The sequence below is a fragment of the Marmota flaviventris genome, chromosome 15 (genome assembly GCF_047511675.1).
Source record: "Marmota flaviventris isolate mMarFla1 chromosome 15, mMarFla1.hap1, whole genome shotgun sequence".
Lineage (NCBI taxonomy): Eukaryota > Metazoa > Chordata > Mammalia > Rodentia > Sciuridae > Marmota > Marmota flaviventris.
The window spans coordinates 7952764-7978494 of NC_092512.1; the positions used below are offsets into that span (position 1 = coordinate 7952764).

The 25731-nt window shown below is 47.2% G+C and overlaps 1 protein-coding gene across 6 annotated transcripts in view; it reads left to right on the forward strand.

Moving 5' to 3' along the window:
* The window catches only part of Zfat (zinc finger and AT-hook domain containing), a 179930-nt gene that overhangs the window by 120687 nt on the left and 33512 nt on the right, over window positions 1-25731 (forward strand). For all 6 annotated transcript variants that reach the window (XM_027950491.2, XM_027950500.2, XM_071602100.1 and 3 more), the window contains 2 exons: window positions 12507-12645; window positions 25046-25164. In XM_027950491.2, the coding sequence (XP_027806292.1) occupies window positions 12507-12645; window positions 25046-25164 (258 nt within the window). The remainder of the gene's footprint in view (window positions 1-12506; window positions 12646-25045; window positions 25165-25731) is intronic.

Genomic DNA, 25731 nt, shown 5'->3' on the forward strand with positions numbered 1-25731 from the left:
AGGATGTCCACTGAATGTCTGTGAAATATTTCAGTCTCAGCCCACATTATCATCTAGAACATCCTAAGAAGGTCACTGACTTGACTGAGCCATAATCTTAGAACCTGAAGGTTCTAAGATTCAGTGTAATGAAGTTTCTCTGAGTGGAAAAGAAGATTCTCTTAGGTACATTACCATTGAGTAGCAAGGTTAATCCCACAGTCAGCCAATTAGGGGTTTTGTTTTTGCATGTTGTGCTTTGCAAATCCTCCTTTGGCCACAGTGGTCCACCCAGCAGAGGTTTAAGACATGACACCTGTCCCCAGGAAGCACCATCACCTGGGAGAGACTAGAGAGGCTCCCACTCGAACACTTGAACCGCAGTTCTCCAGAGGGTGTTTCCTGGAACACAGATTCTGTGGGATGTTGGTAAGTGGGGTGCAGAAGGGACACAGTGAATATTGGCTCTCAGTTTATATGACCAGAGACCTTACCCTCATTTTTAACTCAAGTGCCTCCAGTGTTTAGGTCTGTGAAACAGGAAAATACTGGTTAGCAGGAAATCCCCAAACAGAGAAAATAGTAAAATGAACCTAGATGGCTTCTGGTGGCACTCAGAGCATACATCCTACAGAAGGCTACAAACCCCTGCCAACTTGCCTGCCTGCCTATGGCTCACTCAGCCTCAGTCTCCACACGCCAAGTGTAGACTCAGTGTGGCCTGCACCGCACCCTCCTGACTCGGTTTGTGTCTGATCTCCTCTGTGTGCTGTGTTCCCAGATGGTGCTTGGGACCACTTTCAGGTCTTCACCCTATAGCTTTGTTTTTATATGCTTAAGGACATCAGCTTACTTGTTCATGGTGCAAGAATGGAAATTCTGTGTTTTAGTTTTTGTTCTCTCAGCACCTAGGCAGCACTTAATAAATATTTATTGAGGGAATGAATGAATAAACAAATAGATTACACAGAACATTAGTGTCACAGATTCATCTCAGCTCTTCTTCACGGGTGCAGAGCCCAAGGACTCAGGGTTCAAAAGATTGTCCATTATGTCCATTATGTGGTGAACTCCATTCTCAGTTCACCATGTGGCCTTGAGCTCTCTGGCAGTAGTGAAGGGTGTGGTGATCAAGCTGAGATGGAGCACGCATAAGGGCTGTAGAAGTGAGATGCTCTGTTCTGAGGGAACCAGCAGGGTCCCAGTTTCATTGGATTCTTTACATTCACCAAATGCTGTGAGCCAGTCCGTCCCTGTTGCCAACAGATGATGGCGCATCCCATCAGGAGCTGCCTCTTGGCAAAGAGCAGGTTTAATATCTATAGAATATTGTTTTCTTGTGTAGGGCACAGTAAGCCTTGTTTCATTATTGTATTATGTTCAAGGAATCTCAGTGGAAATTCCTGTAAAAGGGCGTGTATGTAATCCTTTTCTGGTGTGTTCTTTGGAAATCTATGGAAATGCAGTCATGATCGATCTTCAGTTTTGCAGCAGTGTTAACCCTGTTTGACCTGCAGGTTTGGAGGTGGTGATAGACAGCAGGTTTTCATGGGCAGGCCAGACAGAGGTTGTAGAGAGCAAGTCCCCAAGGTGGGAGCAGCAGGGCAGAGGAAGAAATGGTCAGTAGGTGGTGCTTCCAGAACCTTAGGTGCTGGAAAGACTACTGCAAAATGGTTGATGCTCTCATTTGAAGCCTGAAGTCATCTGCAGAGCTTCAAATATGGTATAACAGGGAGAGTGGCAGGAGCCACCCAGGAGTCCATTAGCAGGAGTGATGGTTGCTAAGCAATGCTTGTTTGCAGTGGCCTTGGCAATGGGGACACCAGTGGCCCAGGAAAGTGGCCTGAACTTTGAGGTCAGGCAGACCTTAGTCCAAACCCTAGTTTGGCTGCTGAGTGACTGCAGTGCCTTCAGCTCCACCTCCCAGGGTCTCATTTGCAAAATGCAAATATTAACTCTTCTTTTCCATGCCGAATTGAAGCGTGCAGGAGAGACCGTGACCACTCTTGTTATCCGCAGTGAATTCGGTTGCCCCTTGATCTGCTCTCTCTCAGCAGTGGCAGGAATAAACATGGGAATTCTTAAAACTCCAAATGCAAACTTTCAGGTGAAAAGGAATATCGTGAGTTCTATGCCTTGGTGTTTGCACTGAGTTTCCATGTCCAGGCTGCCAGTGGTTGATAATTTGACGGACCTCTTTGTGCAGGCTGCTCTGTTGACACTGTTACTCATTTATGCAATTGGTGATATCTCTACCCATCAATGAGAAATGTCCCTGACCATAGATCTCTCCATGGCAAATGGTAGGGAACATATTGCAGAAACATCTGTTCTGATTGCCCTGTTCCAGAAATAAAATCCAGGTAAGACCTCCCCTTGAAGAAGTTGTCACTTCATCCTCTTCTTTCCAGACTCTGATTAGATGAAATTGCTTCCTCAGTCTCAGTAGTAACTAAATTAAGTCTGGGAGAGAGATGAGCCCTGAATTCAAAGTTCTCAAGAATTTGGGATCCCTCCCCACCTCCTCTTTGCTCAGCTGCACCTCTCAGGTGACTTGGTGCTAGCTTGCATTTTACTGGATTGATGGCTACCTCAGACATTAATGAAAAACCTCTATCTTCCTGTCGAGTTTTCTCAGCTGCAGAAGCACTGCTGTAAATCTTATATGTGTCCTATCACTGAAGCCCCAGGGAAATGCTTGCATAATCCAAGACAGTCGCTCCACCCGTGGAGCTTGATTTAGGTTCAGCAATGCTAGAGTTATAGTTAATATTTTCTGCAGGCCTGTCACTCCTACTGCAGTCTCCTTTTTAGACACTTTGGGTTATGGTGGATATGCTAGAGCACATTTATAGTACCAGTGCAAATTTTTATTGTACAGTGAAAAAAATAAACCTAAAATCACTTTGCATGGCCAGCGGTGTCATCCTTAGTACCTGATGGTGACTACCCTGGGGTTCTCTGTGTTGTTCTAGGTCTTTCACGTAAATGACCTGCACTCCTCCTAAAAGCTTGTCAGGGGGTGGGTCTGTGTCCTGTTTACCCACTTAGTCGTCTGCTTTCTTTTACTTATCGTGAAATAGAAAGTATATCTAGAATAGTGCATATAGTATAAATGCATGGAAAGAAGAATAATTCTTAAGTGAACAGTTGTGTAGCCACTGCCCAGAATGGGCCATGCCAATCATCATATGCCCTTCTGCAGGGCCTTTCTGAGCCCACCACTTCTCTGTTCCAGAAGGGAGCACTATCCTGACTTCACTGAGAATTGCTTTTTTATTTTCTTTATAGTTTACAATCCTTGTGTGCATCTCTAAACAAAGTAATCTGGTGTGTGCTTTTGCGCATCTTAATTGTCTGTATGGATTTATATATGCGTTGTATTTTTGTCATGTGTATTTGTTTTGAGTATGCTTCTTTACTCAGCCTGTGTTGTAAGACTGAACAGTGTCCTTGAACATGGCTCTGACTCTTTTCATTTCTTTGCAGTGCAGCATTCTGTTATGTGTAATAGTCCTCTGCTGCATGAACCAGCATGACATTCTTATCCATTCCGTTGCAGATGGATGATGGGGTTTTTGTCTTGGTGCTGCCGTGAGCTCTGCTGCTGTGGACATGTATGCTCTCAGCTTCTCTAGACCACAGCCATAGCTCCCTGCAGCAGCAGCACACAGGAGCCCTTTGGTCCCTGCCTTGGTGCCTGGCCTGGGGGCATGCCAGCCTCTCTGTGTGGTGTCTTTGTTAGGATCGGATCGCTAGTGATGTTGAGCCTGTTCACATATTTCTTTTAATTTTTATTTTTTTTGGTGGTGCTGGGGATTGAACCCAGGGCCTTGTGCATGCAAGGTAAGCACTCTACCAACTGAGCTACAACCCCAGCCCAATTTCTTGACCTTGAAATTTCCTTCCTTCCTCCTTTTCTTTCTTGTTTCTTTGGGAGTAAAATGTCTGATTAATTATTTCCTCACTTTTCTAATGGGTGATTTTATTGTTTTCTCGTTTTTAAAAAATATTTATTTTTTGTAGTTGTAGTTGGACACAATACTTTTATTTTATTTATTTATATATTTTTATGTGGTGCTGAGGATCGAACCCAGGGCTTTGCACGCTCTACTGCTGAGCCATAACCCAGCCCCTTCTCATTTATCTTTAGGAATTCTTTATATATTTGCAGTGTGGATTGAATTTTGGATGTATGTTGGAAATGTAATCTCTCATTCTGTGACTTTTGGTCTCTTTATAATGTCTTAAAGTTCTAAAATTTAATGTCTTAAAAAAAAAAAACATCAGATTCAGATTCTTAGGGAGGTTTGTTATTGTTGTCGGGAGGGTTTGCCGAACTAACCTCATGTGAGTTGTTAACAGAAAGAGGCAGGTGATTTCCGTTTTCCATTTAACACATGACTCTATCCACTGGGTGTCCACCTATGCTAGGCCCTGCTCTGGCTCCCGGGAAGCATAGGTGAGTGAGTTCTGAGTGGACTTTGCTCTCAGAGGGCTGCAAGGCTGGGACACTGAGCATGCAGGTAAAGTTGCTCAGCAGCAGGCTTGGTGCCAGATTCCCTAGATGTGGGGGCTAGATGGGGAGTTGTGAGGGAGAATGATATATGAGCCATGACTTTTGAGGAGTGAAGGGGAGCATGTCTGGAGAGCTTGTCCACTCTAGGACTATCAGTTTTAGGGACTTGGGTATAAAGAATATGTTAAATTCATCGGCTCAGATCTGTGGAGCAGAATGGTGTTGTCTTCTTTCAGAATGTAAAAAGAAGCCTAGATGGGCAGACGTTCTGACCCCAGGATGCATCCCTGGGGGGATCTAAGGCTTAATGCTCTGCTTGGAATGAGCAGGTCAGCATGGGATTCTTGTTATTTCAGAAACATTTGCTGGTTTTTCACTAAGATAAGCATATGTCTTTTTTATTTTGATGTCCTATAGTGTTAGACTCATTCTTTTTCTTTTTGCTTTTTAGCACTGAGGGTAGAACCCAGGGCCTCATTCATGTTCTACCACTGAGCTCTACCCCGGTCCTGTTTATTTTTTATTTTGAGACAGGGTCTCACTAAGTTACTGAGGCTGACCTTAAACTTTGCAATTCTCTTGCTTCAGTCTCCCAAGTACCTGGGGTTATAGGTATGACTACTGTGCTTGGCTAATGTATTCTTTCTTGAGAATATTTAGAGAAAGAGACACAGAGCCTAACCCAAGGTCAGAAGTGGATTTCTGCATGCTATTCTATGAGACACCATCAGGGAACCGAAATCGCCACCTGAGCCCTAGAGCTTAGCCAAGTAGCGAAGGGTGAGGTAAGGAGTATTTGGAAAGGAACAGCTTAAAAACTTGAGTCAGAACTGGCGGAGTGGAGTAGAGTGGAGTGGGCTTCCATGCAGTACCCAGCATGCACCTGGCTGAGTGCACAGGGAGGGTGATGAAGATTGTCTGGGCTCCTGCTGCCCCCACCTGAATGCACAGCTCCTGCTGGGCATCTTGCAGACCTAGGGTGGGCAGAGAGAGGTCTGCGTCTTACATGCCCCTTGTCTCTATGGGCTGTGGACAGACTGTGGAGGCTCTGAGCAGGGGACTGGCCCAGGTTCTTGTGGAGAGAATGACAGGGAGGGGACTTGGATGTGATGGGCAGTGGAAGACTTGACTTGTCCCTAGACACAGTCACAATGCTGGTGACATGTTCTGGGTGAAGTGAGAGTGAGGAAGGATCCAGTGTGGCTGGAACCAAGGAATAGGGTGACTGTGGAGAGGGATGTGGTAAGAGAGGTGGCAGGCACCAAGCAGGCAGGCCCTCTAGGCCTTGGCAAGGTGGGTGGGCTTTCTCCTTGAGCGCCCTCAGAGGCTGTTTGATGGCAAGAGCTGGATGTGACATGGTCTGAGTTACACTGTAAGAAACAATTCTCTGGAGGCTGCTGTAGAGGACCAGTGAGGTGGCTGGAGCCCAGACTGAGCTGTTGTTGCCCCATCGTAGGGGGCATGCTCAGCGGGGCCAGGACCCTGTGCCACAGAGTCTCACCAAGGCCTCCCTGACTCAGTGAGAGCCGTGCCAGATTCTTCTCTCTTATGCCATGCTCTCAGGTGGAAGTCCAGCTCAGGGCCTGGGCCTAATTTTTAAGACATGTTTAACTTAATATTTACATGATTCTGGTTACTTAAGTGCTTCTGTGGTAGAAAGCCTGGAAAACATGGCAGTTATGAAGAACAAAAAAATAAGCATAGCCCTAGTTGTGCCTGCTGCTCGCCTTTTGATGTGTTTTCTATTTTCCCCCTTTCCACCCCCACAGTGCCTAGGGAAACCCGGGCAGCTCCTGGTCATCACGGTGCAGACCTTGTCCCGAGGCATGTTCAGAGTCACTCCCCTTCCATCAATCCTGAGCCCCCACCTGCAGGCACCGTCCAAGGTGCTGCAGGACCCAGTGATCAGAACAGGCCAGAAACAATCAAGAGAAGCAGCCTTCCTGAGCTCTACGCTCACGAGGAGGACAAATCAGAATAACCGCCAGCTGTGTGTTGTGTCAGAAGGGATAAACACAAGGGAAGTATGTCAGTTGAAAAAGGCAGGGAGTGTAGTGGGGTGGCCCCCTGGACAGGTGGAGCTGGGCCACCATGGGCTCTGACCTGCGGAGCAGGAGTCCCGCAGAGGAGTGCGTGCCTCGGGGAGCCTGGGTGTAGGGAGATCACCTGGTGGTCTTCTACAAGAGAATTCAGGGGGGAAAGATGTTGGGAAGCCAATGTATACCATCCCAAGATGAGGAGGAGTATACCATCCCAGATGAGGAGGAGAGGAGTGGGGGAGCAGGAGGGAAAGAGGACACTGCTACACACTGCTGTCTCGCCCCATGCAATAATTGTGTGCCATCAGTATTCTCTGACCCCTGATCTCAGAGGAGGAAACATACACCAGGGTATTTAGGAAAAAGCCTGAAGTTATGTGGCTTATAGGTGGTGGCATCTAGGCAGCCTTGGCCTCCTCATACACAGGGAGGCTTTGTGGCCCTGGGCAGGCGGGCCTGCTGCTGTCCTGGCCCCCGCTCTCCCGTCCTATGGTGCTCACTCAGCCGCAGCATTTGGAGACTGTTGCTTCAGCTCTGACTGAGGGCCTTTTTGAGCTTCTAGAGAGAAGTTTGGGGGTCACGCATCAGCCCCTCCTGCCATCCTCCCTCCCTGCCTTCAAGAGAGTGGTCTGAAGCTGATTCCTTTTCCTCTCCTGCCATTTGTCAGTGGTCCCACCATTACTCAGCAGCCTCCCTTGCCGGCTCTGGGTCGGTCTGGCTGTGCGCAGCTGAGGAAAGCCACTGAGTCCTGCCTGTGCCTGCCCATGCTCGCCCTCCCAGCCCCACTAGGAAGCAGCCTCGCCTTTTACCCAAACTCATCCTTGTGCTTTGGCGCATAGCTGCTTGTCAGTGTCACAGCCTCAAACATGACCTGGTCACCAGCCTCTCGTCTCCCTTAAAACTTTCCTGAGTCCCTTCCTTGATGGGCAGAAAGTGGGAGCAGCCTCCTTTTCATGTGGTTAGGTGTCTTCTAATCTCACTGGGTTAGAAGTGAGAACCCAGTTTCGCTGGTGAAATAGGGCTTCCAGTCCTCTTCTGCTTCTTTTCTTTCTGTTTGAAGAACTAGAACAATAAGTTCTCAAATTGTGAAGAAGTGCATTTACCTTCCTTTTAAAATCATGCTGATTGATGGTCATCACTTTAATCAGACATAGGTCTCTGCTTCCTTGACATAAGTCCAGGAACCTACAGAGCGTCAACCTCACAAATTCAGTTGTACTTTTTCTTTCAACCCCCACCGTGGTCTTTTTGTGCTGCATTTTGAATACAGGCCCGTGACTCAAAGCCCACTTCTGCCCTGTCTTCTCTCTGTGACTCCGCTTTTCTTTTCATGTGCTACTGAACCCTGATGACCCCTCACCACCAGGACCAGTGGACACTGGTGAGGCTTTTTCTGATTGGGTTTCCTTGTGCACTTGACTATGTTGTCTCTGCCTCCCTGAAGCCAGCACTGTGTAGACCTCGTGACTCTTAGACCTCTCTGTTTCTACCTGCCTTTGTTCTCTCGTGTCCCCCTTCCTGTCCCTCTTCGTTGGTCCTCTCCTGTATTCCGGGATGCTGTTCCAGGGCTGTCTCATCTCACTCTGAGCATTCTCCTACTGTGGTGCCTTCTTTTGGAAGGCGTCTGCCAGTTGCCTGTGTTCAGAGCTGCATCTGTGGCTTGGAGCTTTCCTCTGAGTTTTAGACTCATGCCTCCATCTACTCTCTGGCCCCGGCCTCGTGGACATCCAGAGCTCTAGGAACCCCTGCCTCCCTGATCTACAGAATTTCTAGACTGTGGCATTTCCCCCTCTCTGTCATCCAAGTGTGAAACATGGAGTGAGTCCTCCTTCTTCCACACATCATGCCAAGCATTAGGTCTGGCTGATTGTCCTTCCTCATCTGCCTTAAATGCCCTCTTCCTTGGTATATCTTGTCTCAACCCCTGAAAAACTTCACAGTTTGTTCCTTTTAAGTCTTTCTTTCCTGTGGTTTCCAGACTGACATTGCTAAATGGAAAGTTGGCCATGTCGTTCTCCTGCCCAGGGCCTGACATCACTTCCCACCCCAGCGCCCGATGTCCAAGGACCTGGCTGGCAGCTGCCTTTGCCTCCACTTCCCATCCCTGCCTTAAAGCAGCTCTGGTGCTGCCCACAGCTCTCCTGTCCCACAGTGCTCCTCATTTCTTATGTCTGGGAGATCCAGGATACCAATCCAGGCCCCTCCCAGGGGGGTTTGGGGAACGATGTACTCAGGAAATCAAAGCACTCCTTTATTGTTGGCTGTATTTGGGGCCCCAAAACCTATACAGACCAATGGTCTGGCTAGAGGACTGTGGAACTTGTGCCTCGGTTTCCTTATCTGTAAAATGAGAATAATAATTTTATATACAATGTAAGGTTATTGTGATATTCATTAATGGATCCATGAAAAACACTCCGTGCTATCTGGTATATGGTAGTTCTCAGCAAATATTGCATAGTAATAATAAGGATTGTTAGGTCTTGTTACTCCAGCATAGCACTGAGTTGCTAGTCACAACAATGGGCCCCCTGTCTTGTTTGATTCACTCTCTTTGGACCACAAGAAGAACTTGGATGTTTTATTCCAGATGAACTAGGCTGGTGCAGCCTGTTTATATCTTCCTCCTAATTCTTGCCTGGATTCTGGCCTGAAAGCTCTGAATAAATAACTTCCCTTTTGAGACCTAGTGTCATTTGCTATTCGTGAGTATCTGACTTAAAACCCAGTCTCATGATTTAGTTTGCCTAGATAGCATTTAATCTTTGGTGTTGACATTAAAGTCCAAAAACTTGTATATATTCAGAGAGTCACAAATCCGCCTCACTCACTGCAGGGCCTCCAGGTCAGAGAGCCATGCCTGTCTGCTGTAGGGGCCGCCAGATAGATGCTTTGGAGATGGCGTCTCAGGGCTCACAGCATCAGTCTGCACTCAGGCTTTCTGCCCCTGCTGTCTGGGGGCTGCCTCTTCCCCAGCAGCAGCCCAGTGGAGCTCCACGCTGGCGTGTGGCCTGCCACTCGGGACAGAACTTGCTCTGCTGGAGAGGCCCAGCTGCCTCTCAGGTAGCACAGTAAGTGAGGAGAGAGGACCCACAGTAGCAGGCAGCAGTGGTCGACTTCCCCGGAGGATTATGAGGGTCGCGAGAGCAGAAGCAGCCCCAGGGAAGGGATAGCATGGCGTCCTGCTAACCCCAATGCTGTGGGTGGCGAATGGCTATGAGGCTGCTGAGACCTGGCGTCAAAGCAAAGCTGAGCAGACAAAGACCCCAGGATGCTAGAGAGGGTCCTTTAGGAGGGAGGATTGGCCTCACTGAGGGTCCCTACCAACGTGAAGGTAGACACCAGCTGCTCAGAGAGTGGTTCCTCAGATCCTGGTCTACCTAGTCTCCTCATTCTGCCAGGGAGCTGAGTAAGGGGTTGAGACTCTTCTGAGTTTGCTTTGCTACAGGAAAGGGGAAATTGGCTCTGGGTCTGAAGTTAGGTTCATGGGACCTGCTCTTGTTCTTATTCTGTTCTTATTCTAATGGCCCCTCTCTTCCTGCTCCTGTTGCCCCCTGACTGCCTGGGTTGGCAGTGTAACATTTTTAGTTTTCTTTCTTTTTGATTTCTGTGTAAATGCTAACATTCCAAAAATAATAACTTCATAATACTTGCTTATTTAGAGATGAAAGCACTTTAAAATGGTTGAGCTTTTATTTTAACTTTGCACTAATCATATATTGGAATTTTAGACCTTTTGTTCTCAGTTGATAAATGAGAAAGCCTGAGTAATTTTGCCTTTGTGCCAGGTCCTTATATTTAACAAACTCTTGTGAGCCAAACCAACAGCACTCTTACATGAAAGACTGAAAGAAAGCAAGAGCTTAACCTGTGCAGAACTGCACAAAACGACCCACGTCCTGAGTTTGGCCTTGATGTCACACATTCCCTGGGGACATCTCAAACCAGGGTGGGCCACTGGATTAACCACTTTGTGTATTTCTCTTGGAGAAGGACCCTTGTTTGGGGTGACTTGTTATCTTTATAGTCACACTTTCTCTGTCCTGCAGTGATAGAGGGGAAGGATAGAGTCTGGAGAGGTTCCCAGAAGACTGGAAGTTTCAAAATGGCTGAGTATAGAAGGAAGGAAAGACTAAGGTGACTGTCAGGCTTCTGTCTTTATATGATTAGCTGGTTTTGTAGAGGGAGTCCTCAAATTGTTTATTTGAGGGACCTACAAAACATCCCTCTAGAGAGGCCTGGAAAGCAGTTGAACCTCCTATCTGCAGTTCTAGAGAGACACTGGCTACTCGAGTTCAGGAGAGTCACCCTGGACATGCAGGTTCAACATTCAGCAACACAGAAACCATCCTGGGACCCAGGGAAGAGCAAGGAGAGCGGCCCAAGGACAGCACCTTGGAGAGGGCCAGTCTTCGCCATCAGGCCTAGAAAGCAAATCTTGTCAATAAACCCAGAACATGCAGAGGGCAGCTGGGGAACCTGGCCACTGAGGTGCCCTGTGTTGCACTGGGAGGGGCAGCCAGCTGTGGTGATGAGGGGCCGTAACGTCTGACGGGAACTTCAGGAGCTGCTTGCCCAGGAGAACCTGGGGCCTGGCAAGGGAGCCAGGCGTGAAGGCCCTAGGTGGAAGCTGCTCTTCAGGAGGCAGAGGGTGGGTGGGGTGGAAAGAGGGTGAAGACTTCGGAAGCTCTCCTTTCATGTTCCTCACCCCACCTTCCTCCTCGGCCTGTCTCTCAATGGGAAGACTCAGCACATTTGTAGACTTGAGAGGAAGAAACCATTGAGAGAGGCTGCTGAGAGCCCCAGGGGAGAAAGGGTATCTCCTGCTCCATGTACTCCCCATTCGGGGTAGGAGTGGCAAAAATGTCGATGAGTCAGATGGTCAGGGATTTAATGTAGTCTTAAAAGACTCAGTGGTATGTCAGCTCCCAGATGCTCAAGAGTTCTGATAAAATAGCAAAAAAAAAAAAAGTTGACGTGGCATCTTAGATGTCCGCTTACACAAGGAGCTGTCACCACCCACATTTTCCTGATGAGAAGACCAGTGCTCAGAAAGGCTCTATGATTTGTCCAAGGTTCCATGTGCTCAATGGTCTGGTTGAACCCCCCAGTTAGGGCCATAGTTGGCTGCCCTGTAGTTTTTCAATCCTGCTGGGCAGCGTGGCTGCCATTGCTGGTGTCTGCAATGCAAAAATGAGCATTCCTATAGCAGTTATCAGAACAGCACAGCACATGGCTCAGGAGGACACTTTGGTATCCTCCTGACCACGGGTAGAGCACGGGATGCCATAGTGATCAGATGCTTATCCATCACTGAGTTCATGGCCGCGTCCTTGGGCTCCCAAGAGGCCTGAGTGTTCTAGAGAGTCACACTGGCTACTCAAGTTCACCTCCTCTCTTCATGATTCCCTAAAAACAGTGAGCAGGAGGGCAGACAAGGCTGTGGATTCGTGTGTGTCCTTATCCTGAAAGTACCTCATCTCACCCAGGTTGGGTTGGAAGTAGGTTTTACTAGATGGAATTACCCAGTAACTACTGCGTACACAGATTCTTGCAGGTAAATACCATGGACAGAGGAAGTCGTTTAGCTGAAGAAGCACAGATATCAGGAAATTAATTGTAATGAAACCTGCTTTTAATGACATTCACTTAAAAGAATGATCAGTTGCTTTTTTTCTTCTTAAACAAGAACTGTAGATTCTGGGTAGACCAAAAAGGAAAGGAAATGAAGTAACGAGAGCACACTTCTTTAGGAAAGACGACTCCATCTTGGGAGCACTTCATCCTGGTTGCCTGGTGGTTCCCACAGAGGCAGGACTCGGCATTCCTGGGATCAGCACTTTCCCCAGGGCTTGTCACAGGGTTTTGGGTGCCAGATGCTTACCAGTGGGCCAAGGGAGATGTCACTGGGGAAGCTGTGCTCCTCTGCTTCCCTTGAGGCTCACTTTTCTGCACCCCCTTTCCCGCAGCCTTTCCGCTGTGCTCACTGCCATTACTCCTGCAACATCTCTGGTTCGCTGAAGCGGCACTACAACAGGAAGCACCCCAACGAAGAGTACGCCAATGCGGGCAGCGGGGAGCTGGCAGCAGAAGCACTCATCCAGCAAGGTAGGCCAGGGGCCAGCCCCGGTACTCGGGTCCTCCCAGGCCCAGACCCAGAAGAGCGGCTGGCACCTGCGGTTCAGTCTGGTCCATGAATGCGAGCTTGGTCTCTCCTTCATCGTTCTCGTTCTGTCTTCTTCCTCATTGTTAAATAACAGTTGTTATCTAACAGTTGTTATTTAACAATGAGGAAGCAACTGTTGCCTGGTAGGGATAGAATAGCCTTAAGAGGATCTAAACTGACAGCAGGAAAAATTTACCCACACACTGCCCCAGCCCCCAGCAGTGTTGAGCCGTCATGGGTTCCCTCTACGCCATCTAGACATGAAGTTTGCAGAGAGGAAAGTTCATGATTTTTTTTTTTTACTCAACATTGATTGACAGGGCATTTTTTTTCCCTTTGATTTACTGTCTTCCTGACTGTAATTTTTAAGGGCTTTTTGCAATACAACATTGAATGCCAGGTATTTTGTAGTAATGGTTCTTCTGAACATTGTGGGGTTTCTAGATTTTCTATTTTCTTTTTGCAGTTATAACTATTGCTATTGTAGTAGATGAACTTTTTTGCATTATCTAAAAATATTGGATACACAGATTACTTATTCATCCTTAAAAGGAAAAACATTTTGGAACATTTAAACTAATAAAAATTGAAGAAAACTTTTAATAGTATTGAAAAGTTTTACTATTTTTTGGTGTTTTGTTGCATCTTTAAATAAATAATCTTGTATTCTCACTTAGGAGGTGTAGGCTCATTTGCTGTTACTACATGGAGAAATGTTGTCACATTTATATCTGCACTTCAGTGATTCAGCTAAAATGATGGCAGCATTCTTTGAACCAGTTGCTGCTCTTTCCCAAGTCTTGTGACGATTTGAAGCTGAGGACAGTTTTAGAAATCTGTCCCTGGTGAACAGCGATGGGGACTATGGGCCCTGCTGCAGCTGGGCATGCACAGCGTTTTCTGAGTCTGTGTGCAGCTCTGCCTGCTGTAACAGCCACAAGATGATGCTTAATGTGAAACAAGTGAATTGCCAGCATCCTTCAGCACTAGTGGTGTTTGGAAATAGATGAGCAGCTTAGAGATCTCAGGATGGTTGCAGAGCCATCCATCGGGGTGACAAACCGCATGTGCCTTTGTTTTCTGCAGTGGCAGTTTTATGGAGAAATGCAGAGGCCCTGGCTCAAATCTGATTCTTCTTTGGCTGAGCCGCCTGGGCCAGTTACCTAACCTCCTGTTCGCAGGCCATTCCTCTATAGACAGGATCTCGGAGCAGCCGTTTGTGGCAATATGGAGGAATCCCGGTGGAAGAACACTCAAGCATTGGTGTGCGATATGGTTTCATTCTTAGCTTTGTGTTTTGTTTTGTTTTTTCCCCTGAAGATACGTGGGACTGTGGAGCTACTGCTATTTTTCAGGGCCTTGGGGATGCTAGGAATCTAACCTAGGATGTGTCACGTGTGGGGCAAGTGCCCCCTGCTAAGCTTCACCCCCCCCCCCCCATTACATTACTTTTGAGGACCATTCTCATGTCCAGGAATCATGGAGGGGAAGATGGACTGGCTTAGAGTCACTGTAAATGTCTGGAATGGAGGGCTAGACCTTTGTTTTTATCCTTCACACTCGTGGATTGGATTGACAGGAAATAGACGTTTGTTGTGGCTGGTGGGACAACATGTGGATCTGATTGATGAAACTGTCATTGCTCTGTGCTTCCAAACTTTCATCACTGCCTTGTAAAACATGTGCTGAGGCTGAACTCTTTCATGCCCTAAAATTTCTGTTACTAAGATTCTCTGTAATCAGTTGGCATTTCAAGGCAGGTTTGGGTTTTATATTTAATGTTTGTTTTCTTTCATGAACATCTCCTTCCCCCACGTCTTCCTGGGGTATGTTGGAGGAGACACCCAATTTCTCCTGACTCTGCCATTGCGCTTCAGCTAGAAAGCAATCTCTGAAATCAGCTGGTGGAGTGTGAACACGCTTTAGCTATCTAAGAAGCACAAAGCTCACGCTGTTCTTTTATCAGGAAGAGGGAAAAAGAATGGAGGGAGAGTGTGAATCTGGATTAAATTGTTTGGAAATACAAAATTGTTTGGTACTATCAGAATTTTTCATCCCTTTTTGATTAATTTCAAGTAATTCTCCCCATTTCCACTTGGTTTTGTCTTCTTATGCTCACTCCCCACAAAACATCTTTAGGAGGCTTTGTAGTTTCTTTAAAATAGATAGATACAAAGGAAGATATCTTAGAATAATATAATAAAATCTTCTCACAAAATGAAGTTAGAGACTACTTAAACTAACTGCATGGATTCCTTTTCTGCCACCCGTGTGTAAATGGTGTCACACTGTGACATGTGCAGAGCCACTGATTGCCAGAGAAGGCTGTCCTGCCCTCCATACCACAGGGATTCTGGGAAGGGTGCCAGCACACCATGCTTTTATGAAAGTAGGAAAAAGGATCTGAGTTGTTCCCAGAATAGATGTTTCTGTTCTGTGTAAGTTTCTGAGAAGCAACCACAGTCTTCCACAGAGCTTGGGTGGGTTTCAGTGCACTCCTGAAGCTCGCCGGGAATGGTGCTGCTCGGGCATCCACCAGCGGTGTGCTGGTAGACGTCTCCCAGGGAGGGGAGGGAAGGCCTGGTATGTAGCGTTGTCAGTCACTGTGGCGTAAATACTCCCAGAGGCCAGTGCTAAGCTCCAGCTTGGAAGTTGGGGAGGTGTATGTGCATTTGGCTTTTGAGCTGTTTTGAGGCAGCTCCAGGATTCCTTGGATCCTGAGGGAACAGGGGTGACATTGCCAAGTCCCTGTCAGCTGGGCTTCTCCTTGGAACTCTGGTACTTTTTGGTCAGTAGACTTGTCCTAAGTCAGTGTGTTACTCAGCTTCTACTATATGTGCATCTGATATTTTGAAAGCGGATTCCTCTCAGCCCTCACTTGTTCATTAATATGGATTTGAGGCTCTCTCCCACAGAAACGCATACTTCGTTCTGTGTTGCTCCGATAGTCCTGCCCCTTTCCTCTCCTTGAAACATGACTCATTAAGCTACTCAGGAACTGGTCTGTCAATCACAGGCCGCAAGAAGAGCAAGGTGCTTTGGTGCCAAGCTTTAGGAGGCTTCAGCTCCCTCCAGTGCACATGGCGGGATGAAGGTGGAGCCAGAGGCCAAAGAACACTCTCAAGTCCCTCTAGATTATGGAATGAGCCCAGAGGAAGGACTCAGACCTGGAGGGGTCTCTGCTCATGAGGCACTTAGACAGGTACTCACCTTCTGACCTCTTTTTTCCTCGGCAGAGGAAAGCTAATATTTACCTCAACAGTAGTTGCAAGGATTTGATCCCATTCGCTAAGATTTCCAGGCAGTGTCCAGCATGTAGTAAATGCTTGATAATGGCTCACATTTGCTGTTATGTTTATCCATGTATTTCTTTGGGCACGTATCTCTGGAATTCCTAAAGCATGTCCAGAACTATGCCAGCCACTGGAATCTGTTGTCAAACGAGGCAATCCTATGGTAGTATTTGTGTTGTTGCTGCCTAGGTTGGGCATGGGGTGTGAGGCAGTTCCTTTTGAGGCTAAGGGATCTGATGGTATAGCAGAAAGCACATCCTGCTTCTGCTGTGCCCAGGATGCATATAGGAGGAACATCAGCTGCTTCTCTCAAGTGGCTGTGCCTTCTCTGGGTCCCCAGTTGCAGAGGCATTGAGGTGAGGGTATGTAATTGAGATAGAAGAAGCAAAGAGATGAGGCATGTCAAGGAGAAGGCTTAGTTGAAAATTTTGTTATTTTGAACTATTATATGAGAAGAATATAAAGACATGTACATGTGAACCTGGAATGTATGTGCATATCTTTTTCACACCAGGTTCAGGAAAGCAGCATATCTAAAAACTCAAAACTCATGAATTAGACCTTCAGACACTATTATTTTAAAATTATATTTATTAGGGCCCAGATTCAACACATTATTGGTAGATGCTTCCAGTAATGTGATGTTTTACCTTGCTGTTGTCATTATCATACCTACTGATTTATCCTGTGCAGTGGCCTTGTGAGGTTGGCATGGGCATTCCTGTTTTAAATGAGGAAATGGAGAGAGGGCAAAGGCTGACCGCAGTCCATGAAGTAAGGAAGTAGCCAAGCCACACCTAGTGGTCTTGCCTAGCAGTGTGCTTGCCATGCACACATCGTGAGAAATCTGTAAGTCTGAGCTTGTTGAGGGGTGAGCAGAAGACGGAGGCGGAGGAAAAGGCTCAGTCCTATTCTAGGGTGTGCTGGGTTGCACCTGCTGTTGGGCCACGTGTCAGTGACTAAAGGGTCACACAGGGCTGCTGCTTATTTTCTGTGTCTTTGTACCTAGAATGGGTGCTGATTTGACCCAAGGATGATCGTGGGTCCTGTCTCTCTTTCTAGCCCTTCCCCCTGGTTACCCAGAGGGTCTCAGATCCCAAGATTTTGAGGAGTGTGGGCGGAGGACATGGGGAAGGCCCTGTTTACCAGGTCTTCCTCCCCGGGGTTGGCAACATGGGGCTAGCCTTGGACAAGATGTGTTGCTTTTCCTCTGCTGTACTTTTCCTCTTATCCTGGAAAGATGGGACTGAGGTCTCATACAGGATTCAGATGTCACCGAGTCCCGTGGCAGATGTGGTCTAGCACTATGTCATGTCATTGGGAACCCCTGTGTGGTGCTTACAGGTGATTTCCTCTTGATTCCTACCCCTGGCACGTTTTCTCATTCTGAACTGGGATTCTGGCTGGACTGTAGGGCAGGTACCGAGTTCAGAGATGACAGGAGGTGAGGATGTCAACAAAGACCACGTCTCTGAACTAGTTATTCTCTATACAGTTTCCTTTGATAGTTAATCTGCTTTTGCTCCGGTGATCCTTTAACACCTGTATTAGTTTCCTATGGCTGCTGTAACAAATGACTTTTTAAAACAGCACAGATATTTTATTTTGCAGTTCTGAAAGCCAAAATATGCAATGAGTCTTCCAAACTAAAGTCAAGGTGCCAACAAGCCTGTATTCCTTCTCTGGACTCTAGAAAGCTGTTTTCTTGCCCTTTCCAGCTTCTAGAGGGGGCCACGTTCCTTGACTTGGGCCCCCTCCTCCATCCTCACAGCCACGAATGGCCAGGGAGTCTCTCTCTTGTGGCATCACCATGGCCTTCTCTTCTGCCTTCTGTTGTAACGATCCTTGTGCTTTCAGTAGGAAAGCTTGATGGTCCTCGGGGCGCGTCACTGAATCACATTTGCGTGGCCCCTTTGCCATGTGAGGCAGCATGTTCACAGGCTCCAAGGATGCCAGTGTTCTGCCTGCCGTGCCTTCTTTAAGGAATGAGCTTGAGTGTTTTCACCCTCTTGGAGGAGAACACTCAGACCCCAGGGTTGAAGGAAGTCACCTGGGTCACATGAGCTGTGCTAGATGCAGGTCTTCTGTCCACCTGCCCATTGCTCCATGCCATTCTGAGACTTATATTATTGAATATGAAGTTGAATTTCCCATAATGTTAAGCTCTACAAAGAAGTGCAAATATTTTAATGTCTGAAACTCCTCTGGAATTATTACATTGAAATTTGTGAACAAAGGGCCAAGAATGCCAGGACTGGACTCAAATTCCTCCTGAAATTCTGTGCTTTTGCCTTGTTGGTCATTCATGTGAGGAAATTGTGATTTGGGGGTTGCAGTTCTTATGGTGTGCTCTTAATGTCAATGCTGCGAGTCAATCCACCATGTCTTCTGCTGACCTTTACTGTGCATTGTTAAGGATTTAACAAATTGAAATAGAAATTAATTTCTTCCAGCTTTGATGTCAATTAACTAGCATAGTTATACCTTCAGTCTAGATTACGCATTTTCATTTGTTTTTCTTTAATTAAAGTCACTATGGCAAAGGTTGAAGTTTTAATTAGTGTGGGGGCATTATCATATTAAGTTTAATTTAAACATAATATGAGGATGTTTTTCTCCGTAAATTAGTTTCCATTAAAGAGTACCCTAGAAGGAATCTTTAATTTTATTTTGAAGCCCACGTTTAACCCTAGGTATTTGCTCTTGGCAGTGGCTGCACATTAGGTCTTCTGAGAAGCCAGGTAAGTCTAGCCAAAGGCAGCAGTGGAGGTCCTTGCACCTTGGAGGTTCTTCAAAGATGATTTTTAGGAAGAGATGTCATTTTAAGTGATTAATAGGTGATAACAATGGAGACTATAAACTAAGTTTGATCATCTTCTGGTCAAGAAAGAACAAGCTCATTTGACATATGATCTTGTCAAAAAAAAAGAGTACAGTGTGTTGCAGTTCAGAAAATAAGCAAATCCATTGAGCTGCCTTTCTGTAGAATATTCTGGAAGTTAAGAATTCGCTTTCTGCTGTGGTCTTTTTGTGATGGTAGGAGCCACCCCACACTGCCCTCTGGTCTCTGTGTACCTGCTTTGCTCTTTTGCACATCCCTAGGTCAGAGATGGCAAAGCAGTGAGTGTGGGAGGGACACACTCCTGGCCTCTGGGTTCACTTGCAGTTATGCAGATGACTGTGAGACCACCCACCGTCTCAGATGAGGAACCCGGTATAGGACAGCGCCTGCATCCATTCCACTGACAAGGAACTGGGGGACAACACATTATAAGTGCCCCTGGAAGATAATTAAATTGTGTGGTGTGCTGTGGGTGGTGGTGCACATTCATGGTCCCAGTGACTTGGCAAGCTGAGGCAGGAGGATTGCAAGTTCTAGGCCTGTGTAATGAAACCCTAATCTCAGAATTAAAAATTTAAAAATAAAGTGCTGGGGATGTAGCTCAGTGGTAGGACCCCTGGGTTTAGTCCCCAGTGCCAAAAATGGGGGGAGAAAGTGTGCTACATCCCCATGAGCTTATCTGTTTCTTATATAATTTGTCCAGACAGCCTCACTGTGAGGACACACTCAGTGCTCAGCCCGGCTCTTTGCATTCAGGTCACAAAGGTGTTGGGAAAAGGGGATACTTTCTGACATCCTTTCATGCCCATCGGGGGTTAAGGCTTTAGGACTGCAAACAGGCTGAAGAAGCAGTACAGGAGTTTGCATCAGGAAGGTGCCTGGAGGAGAATGGGGGCTCACAGGAGTTCACAAAGAAGTTGTTTTGTTTGGCAAGTGTGGTCAACATTGTCATGTAATGCAGTCACACTGGCCCAGCACAGCCTGGGGTTCAGGATGTGAGCCCTGGAGGTAGACAGACTTAGGTCCAGTTCTTGATTTTTGCAGTATAACCTCAGAAATGTTACCTTGCCACCACGAGTCTCTGTGTGGAATAGGAAATCCTGGCCATTGGTGGGCTCTTGGGAAGCAAGCCCAACTGTGCAAGGTGTCCGAGAAGCAGGTGGTATGTGTCACTGCTGTTGGTGGTGGTGCTGGTGGTGCTAGTGGTGCTGGGAGTAAAACACAGTGCTCACGGGAGTGACCAGTGAGGGAGCTGGGCCTCCGGACATAGGCACAGCAGGAGGGTGGGTACAGGAGCCTGCTTGCTATGGCAACCTCAGCCAGACGTTTAGGGGAGATCATTCTCAGTTTTAGTTCTGACCTGTGTATTGTAGGATGTTGAGCCTATCAGATACCAGCAGCACCCCCTGGTTGTGTAACAATAGACATTTCTCCAGAAATTACCAAAAGTCCCTTCTAGGAGGGAATCACTCTGGGCAAGAACCACTAGCCTTGCTATTGGAGAGGAAGGGAAGTGACGGCTTCGTATCATTTCCTGGTTTACATTTATACTCAGTAATTTTTTTTGGATAGGGTTAGTATTCTCTCATGGAATACAATTTAAAGGATTCAGATGAATGAGTAGTGAAAAGTAGCCCTCCTCCCTCAGCCTCTCTCCCTGTTTCCATCTCAGAAGAAGCCATGATGCCCTTCCTTGGAGATGGAGACTCTTCGTAACATCCTGGCTATGATGGTTTAGATCTAGGTGTCCCCCCAAAGCTCATGTGTGAGACAGTGCAAGAAAGTTCAGAGTGAAATGATAGGGTTATGCGAGTCTAGCTGAATTAGAGCATGGATCCCCTGATAGGGATTAACTGGTGGGAACTGTAGGCTGGTGCAGTGCGACTGGATGGGGTGGGTCACTGGGGGCATGCCTTTGGGGGTCTGTATCTTATCCTTCGTGAGAGGAGGAGTCTGTCTCTCTCTGCTTCCTGGTACCATGTCCTGAGCTGGTTTCCTTCACCACACCCATCTGCCATGATGTTCAGCCTCCCTCTGGCCCACAGCAGCAGAGGCATTGTTTATGGACTGAGACCTCTGAACTTGAGCTCCAAGGTAAACTTTCCTCCCCTAAAATTGGCCCTGTGAGGTCTTTTAGTCACAGCAGTGAAAAAGCTGACTAAGACACTGGCTCTGCAGCAGGCTGCACCTAGGCAGCAGAGTGGGCTTTTTGGTCCAACTCCTCTCCCCATAAGACTGGGCATACTTATTGGCTGAGGAGAAAGATGAAGTCAGAGCAAAGGGACAAAATAGAGGAGAGTTGGGGGACTCTTGGAAAAAGAGGATTTGAGGAGACCTGGAGTCAGTGAGTCAGCACCCATTAATTGAGGACCTACAGTTGCTAGGTGCTGGGGCTTGAGTAGCAAGGTTGCTGGGCCAAGTTCCTGTCCCATCAAGGGTGTCATCAACAAGGGAAGATAGACAATGAAATGTGCAGGAAATATAAGTAATACAGCATCTCAATGATCACTGTGATGACTGAGCCACAGTAGGAAACCCCTTAGGGCTTGGGTGTCTCTGTGAGTGGGGTGTCCCTTGGGCAGGAGTGTCTGGGAAGGCCTTTCTGAAGGGGCGAGTCTGGAGACCCTAATGGGGAATGAGATCAAATGCAGATCTTGCAGGATGAGCTTCCAAGACAGGGAGGCTCAGGAGGGAATGAGCTGGGATGGTGTAAAAGACCAAGGAAGGAGAGGGCAGATGTGAGATCAGAGGGAGGCTGTGGGGGTGCTCGGGACAGGAAAAGCCAGGATTGTACTCCAAGTGTATCGGGAAACCATGGGAGGGCTTCACACCTGTGCAACATGTGATTTAGTTTGTCTTTTCAAAGACCATTCAGCATGCTAGGTAGTGAGCAGACCAAGAGTAGAGGACCAAGAGGCTACCAGGAGATGGGTGAGGAGCCAGTTGCCCCCATCTGTGCAAAAGACCCTAGAGGCTTGGACCAGGAGATGCTGGGAGCACACTACTCTGTTGAGCCTGGTGAGGGAGGGTGCCTGGGCCACTTCTGAAGCCGCAGCTCAGTGCAGAAGGCTGGGCTGGAACTAAAGCAGGGTTGTCATCAGCTCACGAATAACACGCACAGAGTGACAACTCCCTAAGGAATCAGCAGGCCCCGGGGGCACCCTGTTTAGAGGGGGCAAGAGAGGACCCTGGAGAAGAAGATCTGGGCCCCCAGCCAAGGGGTAAGCAGGATGCCCAGCCGCTGAGACAGGCAAACGAGGCAGGTATGGGTCCCAGAGCCCGAGAAACACTCCCCTAAGAGATGCTCATTTTAGGGGCTACCTCTAGGGAGGCCGCAAACTTGAGGAGATTTTCTAAAATTTCTGTAACTGTGTTTACGCATTCACGTTCAGACTAACTGTAGTTTAACTACAGTGTGTTATGTAACAGGTTCCTTTCATGTCTCTTTTATGTTAGTACATTCTATTGATAGTGTGGTGGTACTTCTGTTTTTCACAGTTTTCATTTCAGAATAATAAGGGAGAATGTAGCCATAGGTTATGAAAAGGGCCTCGAGTCCGGTGGAGCTGTACCAGGGCTGTGCCGGGGACACAGGGTAGAGGCTGGTCTCTGAAGGGAGGGGAACCTCATCACTCCTGGCGCCTGCCCAGGCTGATGTGAGGTTCTCACCTGATGTTCTCACTGTGAAGTAGAAGGCAGTGACTTAGAGCGTGTCGGGAATGAGGTGGTTGAGAATTGGTCACATTCCTGGGTAAGTGGAGGTGAACTAGAGAAATCCCGAAGTTGGAAACATGATAGTCAAAATGAGTATGTTTTTATGATTTGCCCCAGCATCCTGGGAACCCAGCAAGGAAGGCTATGGTTGGGTTGATTCTGGATGGTGGATTTGCCATGCCGGTTCAGTAGGGAGAGAAGCTGGTGGAAAGCCAGGGCCCTGGGCGGGAGGCTGTATGGAGAGGAAGCAGAGGGAGTAGGGATGGACTAGGGGGACACGGGAGGTGGTGCAGACTCTATATCCTGTGGAAGGTGAGGAAGAGGGTAAGTGAGATGGCAGCAGCAAACAATGGACAGGATTTGGACTAAACAATAATGTTCTATCGATGTTAAATGTCCTGATTTCTGCTAGCTGCACTAGTTCATCCACAAGAAAGTCTTGTTCTAAGGAAATACATATTGAATTATTTACAGGAAAAATAATAGCAACTGAGTCTTAATGGTGGGACAGTTTATTTAGACTAATCCTCACAATGAAAAGACAATTAAAAAATACAAGAAAACAATTTAAAAATACAAGAGAACATTTAAAACATTTAAAAATCTTAAAAGCCTGAAAAGCTATCAAGATAGTGTTCAATTAATGAGCCAAACTTAACAGGAAAACAGAACCCAGAGTAGCTGGGCCCTGGACCTTCCCCTGTGAGGGATAGTCTATTCTGATAATCTAGCAGAGTGTCACTTGTTCTGATGGCCTCACTGGGGGAAGGGGTGAAAAGGAACACTCCCGGAGCACACAAGCTGGAGACCTCCAGGGCTGTCCTCAGTAGGGGTGAACCAGAGGTATCCCCCCACCCCACCCCACCGTGCAGGCGTGCACATGCCCACACACTTGCTCTCAGGCATACACACACCCCTGAAACCTGGACTCCCATTTCCGGGAGGGCATGGGAACCTCAGGTGATGAACTTGACTTATTTCAAGTGGTTCTAAAAGTGATAGTGTGCGAAAGAACCCAGGAGAAGCAGTTAGATAGCATCCCTGGACAAAGGCTTTTGCATTTCAGGCCTAAATGCATTTCTGAAGGGTTTCCAAGAATAATAACCAATACATAGTAAAAGATAAATCAGCTTAAAATGAAAGAGATCATCCTGAGTGAGAGTAGGAGCAAACAAGACACAGACCCAGGCTTCAGATGGAAGTGTAAGCATGTGTAGCTGTGTCCAGGGGAGGAGGAAGAGGAGCAGTTATCCAGAATGCAGCCCAGAGATGATAGAGGTGACCACAAAGAGACATGGAAGGTAGGGAGAAGACCCAGTAAGTTTATCTGGAGCTTGAGAAAGAGAAGAGGCGAATAATGAGGCCAGGGTGATATCCAGACGGAAAGGGAGCAGGTGAGACGGCATGGCCCTGGCCTGGCCTCTTTCCTATCTGGGGCCCCTGAGCATGAACATCTCCCGCTAGAGGGGGCCCAGCAGAGCGCATGCAGATGGAGGGAGAAGAAGCAGGTCCTCCCTGCTGGGGTCATTGCCTGAGACCTCTGAGATCCCAGGACACATGGCATGGTAATGATGGCCAGGAGAAGGTGCTGGGTCCCAGTGGAGAATAAAGGGCAGAAGAGGATGAGGGCTGACCACTGGGGAGTGAGCAGCTGGAACCCAGGGGCACTGTGGCAAGGCGCCCAGCCCCACCCAGCCCCTGGTGGAAGCCCTGCAATGGCAGCAGGCGTCACTGGCTGGTAGAGTTGGGCTGATCTCAGGACTGCAGTTTGTGTCAGAAAGCCCAACTGCTCAAAGGGATCTTTGTTCAGTCTCCAATTTGGTTGCTGTTTGTAACAGAAATTTAGAAAGACAGTCTTTTGTGTAACTCCAATTTTTTTTTTTAACCTCAAGTTTTATGTTCTCCTAATTAAAGCATCCAAACACTTCCTGGAATATGTGCAAAATTCAATCAGTTCAATAAATAGTGACATTTCAGAATGTGACCAGCTTTTTAATTGGTTCTTTGCTGGGAGATTCTTGTGAGAATTTGTACCAATGACTTAGTTTCTGGTGTGAATGAGACTGAGGATCTGACTCCTGGTCTTACATGTTTGGTTCAGAGGAGATGGACAGCAGCAGTCACTACCCTTCATTTGTGTTTTTGTCCCCTAAATTATTTGTCATTTGCAAATGAAAACATGAAAGAATGATTTTGGCCATTTATCCATTCAGCCAAGGGAATTATGTTACTCATTTTCTTTCTTTCCGGCATCTAAAATATCAAGCACATGTTAGGGTCTCTGCACATGTTTATTCAGTAAATGAGAAAAGTACATTAAATTTTAATTTTTTACCCTGAAAAACACATACACACTGTTGCTGTTGTGATCCAAAGCTCAGGTGAACTTGGATGGAATGTAAATGCTGGAGACATGTATTGAGGCAGGTGGGCAGGAGAGGAGCCTGACATTCCTGTATGTTATGAACACCTTCTACCTGTCTGTGCTTACAGGTGGTTTGAAATGCCCCGTGTGCAGCTTTGTGTATGGCACCAAATGGGAGTTCAACAGGCACTTGAAGAACAAACACGGCTTGAAGGTGGTGGAAATTGATGGAGACCCCAAGTGGGAGGTAACTTTTTAAAGTATGGTCCTGATTTTGACATTTCTAAACCAAATGACAGGCTGGGTATAACTGGGCACAGACACCAATCCTCAGGGCATTGAGATTGCTCGTTGGGAAATTTCTGAAACCTTTTATAATTGCGTCTTGGGGTACAGCTGTGTAGGATCTGGGTCATGTGTACATTCTTCTTCTGGGTTGAAGTTAGACTCTTCTGTGAATATTTGCAATGACATTTCTAATTCTTTTGTTCACAAATCCAGAGTTTCAGATGTTGCATCTGAGAGAAGGGAAGGCAGGGAGCATGTACCATCCTCACTGAAAGAGTTGCAAAGGCCCCATTTCCTGATCAGACCTTCTCTCCCTCCCTGGGGCCTGGTGCTCCTTCCTGCTGCCTTCATTTTTTCCTCTTCAGAGTTGGAGCAGTCACCTGGCCCTCTTTTCAAATACCAGGTATCACTTCCGTGGACACAGGCAGGGTTTCTCAGACTCAGCACTGTTGACGTTTGATTGGGGTGAGTCTTCCTTGTGGAAGGCTGTCCTGGGGCTTACAGGATGTTTGGCTGCATTATGGGA